This window comes from Neolamprologus multifasciatus, chromosome 23 (assembly GCF_963576455.1).
Source record: "Neolamprologus multifasciatus chromosome 23, fNeoMul1.2, whole genome shotgun sequence".
Taxonomy (NCBI): Eukaryota; Metazoa; Chordata; class Actinopteri; order Cichliformes; family Cichlidae; genus Neolamprologus; species Neolamprologus multifasciatus.
In genome coordinates, this window is record NC_140460.1 from 41,935,929 (window position 1) to 41,947,839 (window position 11,911).

Sequence of the window (11,911 nt, forward strand, 5' to 3'; positions counted from 1 at the left end):
GTTTGTTTTACAAGAAAAATGTTCGCACCCCCCACCCCCCGCACGTGCACGCGCGCACGCACACATCCTCCAACCACACACATATTTTGCTCCATTGCGTTTATTTCACACCTCAAACATTTACTAAACAATTAAGCAAATACAATTCAATTCAATTCAATTCAATTCAATTTTATTTATATAGCGCCAAATCACAACAAAAGTCGCCTCAAGGCGCTTCATAGATACAGAGAAAAACCCAACAATCATATGACCCCCTATGAGCAGCACTTTGGCGACAGTGGGAAGGAAAAACTCCCTTTTAACAGGAAGAAACCTCCAGCAGAACCAGGCTCAGGGAGGGGCGGGGCCATCTGCTGTGATTGGTTGGGGTGAGAGAAGGAAGACAGGATAAAAGACATGCTGTGGAAGAGAGACAGAGATTAATAACAGATATGATTCAATGCAGAGAGGTCTGTTAATACATAGTGAGTGAGAAAGGTGACTGGAAAATACAAGTAATCTGTAATATATTACAGGCAGTAATAAAATAAACTACGAACTCTTTTACGCTGCGTCCACACCTACACGGGTGTTTTTGAACACGCAGCTGTTTCGTCCACGTAAACGGCGTTTCCAATCACAGAAAACTGAGATTTTTAAAACCCTTTTTTGCGTTTACGTGTGGACGAGGAATACAGAGTTCAACACGCAATGTCAAAGGTATGTGCCTTTTTCACGCCACGCTGTGGACACGTTATTGTTTACATGAGATGAACTGCAGAATGATGGAGACAAAACACTGTTAATCTGACTGTCTGCAGGTTTTACACACAGTTACTGTCCCTCTGTTTACAAAGGCAGAGGCGTCACGCTGTCATTATTTTACTGTAGTTGTTTTTTCCTGTGTAATAATCTTCAACATTGCTGTCAATACATTTCTCAAAAATGCCTCTCTGTGCAAAATGGGTTTAAAAACATAAACAGCTGTGGGATCCTGTTAGTCTGTGATTTGAACAAATCGCTGCAGGATCAGCCTGATGTTATTTGTATCCTGTAACTTTACTGTATAAAGAGCAAACATCTCCAACATGTCAGGAGTAGTTAGTCGTTACAACAAGTGTTTGAACTAAAGATCAAGAATGTGGGATCCTGTTTGTCTGTGATTTGAACAGCCCAGCGCTGCTCCCGATGCAGGAAAGACCAGTCCTGCAGGGAGACCTACCTCTGCACCTGTGCAGGTGAAGCCAAAGGGCAGATTTGCTTCAGCATATTTTCTAGTCTTTGGCTCAGAAACATATTCAGCGATGCTTCATCTCCTGATTTGCGTTTCTGTGGCCGCCCTGTGCTAGCAGTGTCCAAGCCTTGTTTTTTTTTTTTTGTTTTCCTTTTCATACAGCCCTCCCCCCCCCACCATGGCTCTGCTGCCCCCGTAGGATTAGGCCCTTCATTATTACTCATTATTTAGACTGTGAGCTTACTGAGCTGCTCAGGGTCACGTATACTAACCCCTGTGTTTGTCCTGATGTGTTCACTGGAGTGTGACTCGTGTATGAACCCTTGGCTGCTCGGATAGAGAAGAAAAGCAGAGCACATTTACCAAACGTGCTTCGGTGTTTCCCACACATGCATCAATGCCCTCCCTCCTGTAGTAAGACACCTGCTCACTGGTGTTGGCTGGTGGGGCTTGTTGCTGTGGATTGATTCTTTTTGTTTGCTGATGCAAACAGATCGTACCTGCATGCGGTGACAGGCGAGCAGGTTGATTTATGCAGAAGGAAAGTGAGCTGAAGGAAAACCAAGCAGCAGAGAACATGTAAAGATGAACAGTGAAACCAGGACACGCGTGTCGGGGGCCAAGAGGAGCTCAGTTTGAAGCAGCTGTTATAAACATGTCCTGTTAAAAAATCATCTCATCCTCTACATAGTGAGTGCCGAAGGCTCACAGGTGCAGCTCGCCGCCGTAGCAGGAGACGACTCAGACCCTTTTAGTGCATCTGTGTTCGTGAGCACACGGGAAACACACACTGAAGAAACGGATCAGGATCTGTGATTGGCTGCAAACCCGACACCTGAACAAGCTGGAGTCTAAAGTGCTGTCCTCTACAGACTCATTCATTATTAACAGTCATTAACATGAAGCACTACTTCATTATAAGTTCCCAATGAGCTGTGAGACTAACCAGAGCCAGCTGGTTCCCTGAAGAGGTCACTGGTGGTTGTTCTCCAGGCTCACTGTGGGCTTCACAGGAGACTGTGCTGACAGTGTGATGCTATCACTGTGGACAGACTCCCTGCTGGTGTCTGTCCACAGTGTCACAGTCTATTCTCTGAAACACTCGATCGGCTCTGTGGATGGCGCCGACCGAGTCAGGGAAGCTGGTCGGCTCGGTGACTCCTGCAGACTGAGCATGTGCAGAGTGGGGGGGCCTCAAGGCCGTGCAGAGATGTTTGAAGGGCCGCGTGCTCAAAGCTAAAGAGGGGCACCCAGAACCAGGGCGAACCACATTCATCAAATCGCTTCACAACTCTCACACCTAACCATAAAACACGCACACATACAGTAACATTTTATAGCTTCTCCTGAATACTGCACATGCTGTGGCCACAAGTTTGCATCATGGTGCTGATCCAGAAGCCTTCCTTTTTATTCCTGGAGCTCTAATAATAAAGTAATGAGAATAAAATTATGTATTTATGATGATTCAGTTTGCTTGTATATCCACTCTGTGCAGGTAGAAAGCTCATTAAATGTTTATGGTAAATGGTACATGGCCTGTATTTGTACAGCGCTTTACTTTACACACTGTAGATACAATCATTCTGCTGCTGTATGATCAGCATTTCTTATATATATCATCATATCTGGAATAATCTGCAGTATAGTCTGTTTCTGTTTCTTAATGTATTTTCTTTAAAATGCACTGAGGTTTTTTAATATTGTAATTGCAATAATTCATGCAGACATGCATAACAGATCGTTTCATTAAGGAAAAACGGTGATGAATAATTTTAAACATATTAAAACAAAAACAGCCTCAAGTAAAGGCGCTTTGCCCCCCCGCGCGCCTGAAACAACACCCCTGTGTTAGCAGGAGCAGCTTGCTCCTGTAATTACAGAAACTCAACACTGGACACTCAATAACCGAACAGGAACAGAAATCGTCCAGTCACGGCGCTCTGCCCCCGAGCCAACAACAGTTCATTCATCACGGAGGCCAAACAGGAAGAGGGGGAGGGCCCTGTCCTCTGTCACACAGGAGGGCCGGACAGAGCTAGCAGACACTGTACTCAGTGTTGAGAAAGACTTTGTTCCACTGAAAGCAGCTTCTGACCTGTTTCCATGAAGCGTGAGATCGAGCTGAGAAAGAGCTCGAAAAGGAGTTAAACATGAAGCTCAGCCTGGATGACACGAGCACGCTTAAAGCTAACTTTGTGGTCTTTTTCTGGTCATGTGACTGAACATGAAAGGTCCTGCACACATGCACTCTGCAAACAGGATGGCTCCCAGTTCACCTGCTGAATGTCTGCTTAGACCCAGTTTCCTGTTTTATAGAGCCTGTAGTTCGAGCTGGATCCTCTCTTAGCTAGCTGCTATAGCTCTAGGCTGCTGGGGGATTCCCATGATGCACTGGGAGCTTCTTCACTGTTTAATCATTAACCATCAGTCTCGGTCCCCTGTAGTATGTAAACGCTCTGCTGCATTACGAGCATGACATGAAGTATAAAGGATTATACTGAGCTGCAGGACTCCAGACAGGAAGGACAGAGCCGCTCGTTGATGGCGGGCAAACACATGATGCAAATCTGACGCGGTCACGAGAACAGAAAGAGCACGACAGCAGAGAAGGTCCAGTCGGACTTTATTGGTTCTATCTGATTAAATGAACAGATGAAAAGTTGACTGGAGGTAAATTTATGGTCGAATGTTTTACATCAGCATGAGATCCTACAGAACATGAAAGCCGACATCATCGTTCATCGAAGCCACAGAGCTCTGCGTGAACTCCATGTCTTTGGACAAACGCGTGGACGTCAGGACTGTGGAAGTTAGCCGCCGTTTAGCTCTTCGTTACACTCGCCTACATTCACGGCCAGAACATAAACTCAGAGTTAACCGTCCAAGGTCGCGAGGCAACACTGCGTCGCTTCTGATAAAGACTCTCTTACACTCGTCACTTTGGTATTGCATCATACATTACAATATTTTGCAAAGAAATAAAATGTACAACTGCATAAATATAAAATTCTTCCAACATGTTTCATGGTTTCAAACATTCAGAGAGTTGCCAACAAAACAAAAACAAACCCTTTCGTTAGCACCGTCGCCCTTACAACAGGCCAGGGTCTAACGCACTGAACGAGTCTACATTCAAGGCAGAATCAAAGGTTAAAGGCAGGAAACAAATAAAACCCAATCACACAATCGAACGATTTAAGGAGGTCTCCCATGATCAGCTGTAAAAGAAATAAAGAGGAAAGGTTTCCTGGAGTGCAGCGTTTTCCTTACATAGATCACAGCTAGGAACCATTTTATTATTATTATTATTATTAAGGACATGTCTGAGACACGTGGCTGAAGCTCGCTCAACAGTAAGATGAGGTTGAAGGACCAGATCTGTGCACTCCAAAAAACTAGCTGCTAAAACCACACAGGCAGCGACACAGAGGGGACAGACGGCTCGCTACGCAGCGCACAGACTCCGTGGAAATGTCCCGCGGCTTGTTCAGAGGCATCGTTTACAGCACTAAAGATTTTCATTGGCCCTATCGCTACTCTCCCCTAAATTTGATTCTAAGGCTAAGACAGAAATACAGAAGCAAGTGATGAAAGCAGATTACACAACAGCGTTTCCCCTTCACTCAGTCAGCACGAGCTAATAGCTACAGCCTGCCCCTCTCATACAACTGATTGATACTACGGGGGTGCGGGGCGGGGGAGTGGTCCCGATGGCGGTCATGATTCTTCGACCTGGATCTTGACCTCAAAGCGTCCCTGGTAGCGGTCCTTCTCGCTGTAGTCGATGTTATCTCCGAACACTTTGCACTCGATGCGGAGGTCGGTGTTCCGGGTCAGGTTGGTGAACTGCAGCGCCACCAGCGGCTGCAGGTACTGCGGGTGCAGCTTCTTGCCGTAATAGGGGTAATACTGCAGGGGGAAGCCTTCGCCGATGCCGTAGTACTTAACCTCGCCGATCTTATCGGCGTCCTCCTCTTTCTGCAAGAAAGAACGTGCATACGTGAGTTTGTTGTCAGACGACAGCAGGAAGGACGCCGTGCTACGTGCTGAGTGCGGGCGGTGCGGACCTTGCTGGTGCAGTAAATGGGGATCACGTTGGGCTGCACCTTGGGTTGAGCCTCCTCAGGAATACTCTCGTTAGAGGTGGGAGGCTGAAGAAAGAAGACGAGTTAGCCAAACCGCTGCTGGGCTTTGGTAAGGTGACATTTTCATTTTTCTAAGTAAACAAAAGAAGGCTAACGTTACCCGTGGGCGGTAGTTGACGATTCTGTTCAGCTTCACAATCAGACAGGGTTTGCCCTCCTTGAAACCAAACTCGGTGTCCTCCAAGCCAGAGCAGGGTCCCAGCAAGGCCCTGGAGAAGCGACAGGCCTTTCGGACGCCCACGTCACTGTCCAAGTCACCCCGGTTCTTGTAGTCTGCAGGTTGATCTAGAGGAACAAGTAAAGGGTTACGTTTCCTAAAGTTGGGTTCTTCCAGGTCATGCATCTATCATAGTGATAGATCCCAAACCATCACGAAGCTCAGCCGAGTGGAGCGGTAATGCACAGATGTGTCACATTTCATCACATTTCTGTTATTTTCCAGTAGAAACTAGTGACGCTTACCTCCACAGTCTTCAAACTTCATCTGGTCTTTCTGTTTACTCTCATCGTACTTGTCCAGGAACTCCCTCAGAGCCTTTGTGTGAGCCAGGAAGGTCTCCACGGCTCTGGGGTTGAAGGCGAGCTCAGCTTTATCTGACCGTGGGGTGTGTGTAAGGCCTGCAGGGGCACAATCACAGCCCTTTGTTATCGCCAACATTAACAACTATTGTGACGTCAGCCAGTACGGTTTTCAAATCCAGTGACTTTGGAGGCAGACGCCATATTCATGTAATGCTTATAGATCGATCAGGTGAGTGCGGAGACGAGCGGCTCAACAGGTGGGTGTCGGCTAACCGGACTAATGGCGCTGAAGCCAAAGCTGCCCCGCCCCGTATGAGAACGTGTGCACAGACTGCTTTTACAGCCTCAGGTGGCCATTGAAGGAACTGCAGTTCTGCACTTTCAGTGCTGCTCATCATCAGTGACACCAGATCTACCGACACAATAAACTCCTGTTCTACAGACAGTCCTACTGTCACATGGTCCAGCAGGAGCTCACAGGCATCCTGGGAGTAGCACCACCTTTAAAGCTACCAGTTACAGTGAAAACACACGCTGCTGCCAACTGGTGCAGAATCAGTGCAACATCGATCTCACAGCAGCATCCCAGGGACAGATAGTGTTTCCCTCGGCTTTCAGTCATTGTGCTAAGATGGGCTGAACACAGTCTGAACTGGGACTCGGATGAAAGCGACGATGACTGGATATGAAAGCTGATAAGTGATTTTAAAGATAAACGCAGGGCCGCACAGCAGCGTGCGCTTTGTGTGTAACATCACCTGCTCGCCACACGACTTTAGCTGAAGACAGATGAGGATGCAAAGAAGCTAACTGCCCCAGCTTTAGTCTGTCACACACAGCTGGCCCTCTGTCATGGAAACCAAGCCGTGGTGTGTACACAGCAGAGGCAGCGGCGCCATTATGCGGCGAGTTCTTCTCCACAACAACGTCAGGCAGGCCAGACGGAGCACAGGAGCTTTAAAGGCTACTTTCAGATTTGGAAAAGTCTTTTTATGTGTGCAGTCAAACAAGTCATACCCAGCTTTGTGGTTACTGTATGTGAACGTGCTTCATATCTGCACCTCAGATATCGCTCACTGATCAAGAAAACAACTGAAAAACTTCAGATGACGTCACTAAACTACAAGCAACATAACAACCTCTCTATTCAAAGTTAAACCCTGAAATGTTGGAATAATAAGTGGGAATTTTGTCAAAGGGTTTTTGGGAATGTTGACTAAATCGTGATAAAATGTTGGAGTTCTTACTGTGCAAGTCTCACATGTGCAAACTGTGACATCTCTTCTTACCAGCAGCACTTTATAAAGACAGCGAGTTCAGCTCATTGCTGCTGCCTCCACAACAGTCCCAGTTTATCATGTGACCCTTAATAAAGAAGATCAGCATCCATCTCTTACCAGGGGGTGCAACTCTGTCCTGCCAGGTGGGCTTGTATTCACTCAGAGTGAGCAGCATTGCTTGGATGGTGCCGATGAAGATCCCGGCCAGGCAGCCGTAGAATATAACGTAGAACAGCGTAATTTTGACTGTGGGGGGAAAAAGGAAAGAGAGTGTCAGCACAGAGAAAGTTAAAAGTGCTGAGAACATGGAGGAAACGGTGTTAGTTACTGCTGACTGGAATCAATATTTTAGAGGCGGTGCAGATCTTACATGATCTTCAGACTAATCATATGGACTGTACAGCTATGACTCAGAGTGAAACTACAGCGCTAATGAGGAAACAGAAACAAGGTCACCAAAAAGGAAAAAGGTCAGACGCTGACTCAGCACAGGCGACTGGTTTCCACTGTCGGTAGAATTAATGAGACGCTGCACATAATGAATAAGCAACACGACAAGAACAGCCTCAAACCTGCAGGACGGACGAGTGCTGGTGAGGAAGGTCACAGTAACGCCTCACTGTTACGTGGTAACGACAAAGCTGCTGCATTACACACTTTGTCTCCTAAGGAGACTTTCACAAGACTTCACTAAAATTAATGTGATAAAAAACTCAGTTAAGCCGAGTGACAGCTGAACCTCAGCTTCGAGCGCACCTTTGACCTGACAGAGCTGCAGTGAGCCGGCTGATAATAGAGTCTCCAGATTCATTTAGATGAATGAGGCTGGAGCTGCTGTGCACAGATGAGACAAAGTGACTGCAGAGCCATACGTCACTCTGAGGGGGAAACACTTCCCAGCAGTTTAATGACTGCTTTAAATCTGACATGCCAACACTTCTATAGAAACAATGTAAAACACACTTTTAAGGAGTTTGAGTGAACTCGGAATGAGGCTCACAAAAGATTCCCAACTACATTCCTGTATCAGTAACACAGAAACACGATCCTGTAAAGTCTGTAGCAGCCACTGTCCTCACAGGACTTCTCATCAGCACAGGACTTCTCATCAGCACACGCTGCAACTAAACCCCGAATGAATCCATTTATCCTGCTGTCAAGTTTATTCCCAGCAGCTCAAAGTCATCCAAGCCCCACAGCCACGATTCACCTCGCTGCATGCAGGGTGTGGGTGCACGCGCCTGTCCTCACGGTGTCACAAGGTCACGGCACCTGAACCCGTTATGTGACATTTTACCGGAACTCGTTACCCGCAAGGGCATCTGAAACTCCAGCATCCTCCGGGCACTCCGGCCCTCAGTGCCAGGACATCTGTAGGACACACACTTCAGTTACCACACACACACACACACACACTCCTCGTGCCTATGGTACGACAACTTTTCTCCGTGCCCCTGGTACACTGCGCAGAAACACCTTGCCACACACACACACACACACACACACAATCAGCCGAGGCTTGAAAATTGTGATTCTAGCGATTTAAACTCCTTCATTAAAGCGTGCGCGCTCACGTGCACGCTCACGTGTACCGCTATCGCAGCACTGCGCATGACACACTGAAACGCATCAGCACTTTGCGATGACCTGAGAAGGACGAACCGTAGTCCCCGCTCAGCTCGGGTCCAACCCGAGCACACACCGGACTGTACCGGGAGTCCACCGAGGACAGATGAAGCGGTGACATTCACAGAGGGGCAAGGACATGCGCACTGCCGCTGCCGAGAAACGGGAGAAGAAAGGTCGAGCAACTTAATGACCGCATTGTTCCTCAGACGACAGCGACACCTGAGCCTGGCTCCTTCACCTTGGCTCACCTTGGACTCTGATGCATTTTTAACCCTTTGCTTTCCCGCTTCGCACCTGCCGAAAGACACCTTGACCGTTTTACCCGACAACAACCAGCCCGCGCGGGCGACTCTAAGCTCCAATCAGCGCGCGCAGCACCGGCTCTTCGCGCTGCAGCGCGCACCAGTGTTGCCAACTTAGCGACTTTGTCGCTATATTTAGCGAGTTTTCAGACCCCCTTAGCGACTTTTTTTCTAAAAAGCGACTAGCGACAAATCTGGCGACTTTTTCTGGTGTTATTGGAGACTTATTTATGACGACTTTTTGACGTGAAAACGCGTATCGCTCTTACTCTCAACAAGCAGCGGTGCTGCCGTGGGCGCCTCATCCGTGCCAAAGCGCTCACGGGCGGAGGATAGTCCTCCCCCAGCTGCTATCAGGGCAGGAGACGTTCACACCTGTGCATCCAAACTGCAAATGAATCGCGCATGAGCGAAGCCTCTGCTCCAGCACTGACTGTAACGCAGTCAGTTCTTCTTTTACTGTTATGCTGTTTTGTGGATCACAAGGTTTAAAACTACTTATAAACACACACTTTCACATACAAAGTAACTCCACCAGAGTGCCTACTTCGGGTCACTTTTGCCGGTCCACGCCCGGATAAAGGAGCAGGGTTGGAATTGTGACATTAAAAAAACAATAATTGCTAAAATAAATTTAATTTGTAGTTCTAAATAAACTCTAAATGCATTTAGGACGTTTTTTACTCACTTTATGTCTCTTCCACGATGTTATTTCTCTCTCCAACAACGTAGGTTACAATTACATTAGCATGACAAATTATGCAAATTAGGTGATGACGTCATTTGGCGACTTCTAGCGACTTTTAGGACAGCCAATAGCGATTTTCCTTACTGAGGAGTTGGCAACACTGGCGCGCACGCGCTCCCTGAATGGACAGCACGAGCACAAACATCACGAGCCCGCTTCACTGAATGAGCGCAGCGGCAGCTCGGGAGTTGTGTGCCGTGTGTCAGTCACAGACACTCAGAGAAAGTCGGCTCAAACAGGTGCTTGGAAACACAGACGGCCGTGAACGCGCGTTTCCCAGTCTGCCCAATACTCACACCAGCTGCCCCCAGTACGGCCGAGCAGCTCCCCCGTCTCCGAATTCCACAGGAACTTCTTCCATCCGCCATCGTCCTTCTTATCGGAGGGCATGTTGCTATAGTTCCTTTAGTCGTCCTGGGGAAGAACACTCCGCGTGCTGTAACCAATTCCCAGCCTGTCCGAGAGGCGCCCAGCGCAGTCCTCCCTCAGGCTCCCCAATATAAGCGCTCGCCCCTGACTCCGCCCGAAACTCCAGCAGTTTACCTAGGAGGAGGGAGGAGCAGCGCTGACCAATTAAAGGCCGCACACCGAGTGTGCGTAACTCTGACGTGAGACAGAAAGCGGCGCAAGTGGGCTCAAAGTTAAAAAAGTGGACATATAGTTCTGTACATACTCTACAAAAACCATAGCCTGCTCTAGCCTCTCCCTCACACACACACACACACACACACACACACACACACACACACACACACACACACACACACACACAGGATTTCCATTTCACCGTGTTCACATGAAGTCACTGCATGGGAACAAGTCACATCCTTAATGCGAGATTACAGTGCAGCAACCTGCAATTGTCAAACACGCCGGCTCCTCTAAACAGTCATTATGGTGCAAACAATACAGTCATTTCATCCCCTTCACCAGCGAAACAGAGCGCATTCAGGGGAAGCTCGTGGGCCTCGCTCTCAGGCCTGTTCCCACTTTAACTGGGTGGGCGTCCTGTGCTGCTGTGTGCAGTGAACCCCTTCAAACACACCTCGGGGATAATAGGCTCTAGTAACTTAGTACATACCATATCCTGCCCTCTGAGGCTGCCTTCAAGGGCGTTTCAGAGGGTCATAGTAATCTGATGTCCTACCTAAGATCAAAGTATGAAGCATTCATTTCAGACCTTTTAGAATAATACAGCATGGATGTGAATTCAGTTAGGAAACAATAAAAATGAGTCCGTTTGAACCTGAAACCATTAGCTCAGCAGCCTTCTGCATATTTACGCTGTGTGTGTGAAATCACTCAGCAGTGTGCTGCCCTCTGGCTTTCTTCAGCTATGTGCATTTGTTTGAATATAAACATGTGTGTGTAGGTATGATTGGTCAGGATTGTGCACATGCTGGTTTTGACCTTTAAATATCACCTCAAGGACAAGATGAGTCATATTGAGCCACCAACACTGTCCGGCTCTGTGACACTATCATGATGGAAAGACCTGCCTGACCTCTTGCTCAAAGTCAGGTCCCTTACTCTTTCTCCTTGTCCCGACACTCTCGCCCTGTCCACACACTGATGTTTATGGAGGGCTGATGGGGAGGTAAGCCCGCTTCGGACAACAAAACCTCCTCATGGTTAATCAATGCTAACCACCGCGTAGCACAGAGAGACAAACTCTGGCTTTAAGCCTAAACTTTGATGTAGAAAACTCCAAGTAATCAGAGTTTAACCACCTCTGAAATAATAATACAAACTAATAAAAAGCCACAATCAATGGATCAAGGGAATAGGGGAAGAGGAGAGCTTTGGTCTGAGTCCACTGGAGCAAAGAAATCTGAATGCCTGCCAATGCTGAGAGGAGTGGAGAAAGAAGTCGTTGCTATCTAACTCTTTCATCATTTAGTCTATTTTCCTTAAGAGATGATAAAGTCTTGCTGGACTCCTCCTTATATTAGATTTGTTTTTAAAATCTGCTCAATCAGCTGTAACCTGGCAGGAACTGGTGATGCTCGCTGACAAATATGTATAAACAACATGAGCCAGTCCTAAAAAGTAGGACTTCAATTTTA

General features: G+C 47.5%; 1 protein-coding gene across 1 annotated transcript; it reads right to left on the reverse strand.

The window, feature by feature from the left end:
- Positions 1-3,825: 3,825 nt before the first annotated feature.
- Positions 3,826-10,341, reverse strand: atp1b1b (ATPase Na+/K+ transporting subunit beta 1b). The gene is made up of 6 exons (XM_085151434.1): positions 10,142-10,341; positions 7,284-7,412; positions 5,827-5,982; positions 5,465-5,649; positions 5,287-5,370; positions 3,826-5,197 (listed from the first exon to the last, which is right to left on the reverse strand). Exons 1-6 carry the CDS (start codon positions 10,233-10,235, stop codon positions 4,937-4,939), a joined length of 909 nt encoding a protein of 302 aa, XP_085007560.1. The 5' UTR covers positions 10,236-10,341; the 3' UTR covers positions 3,826-4,936.
- Between the last annotated feature and the right edge of the window lie 1,570 nt (positions 10,342-11,911).

Coding starts and splice junctions, on each gene's coding strand:
- atp1b1b (XM_085151434.1), bottom strand. CDS start 10,235: ATGCCCTCCGATAAGAAGGACGATGGCGGATGGAAGAAGTTCCTGTGG. Junction 5,650..5,826: donor GAAGTTTGAAGACTGTGGAG/GTAAGCGTCACT, acceptor TTGTTCCTCTAG/ATCAACCTGCAGACTACAAG. Junction 5,371..5,464: donor TCGTCAACTACCGCCCACGG/GTAACGTTAGCC, acceptor TTCTTTCTTCAG/CCTCCCACCTCTAACGAGAG.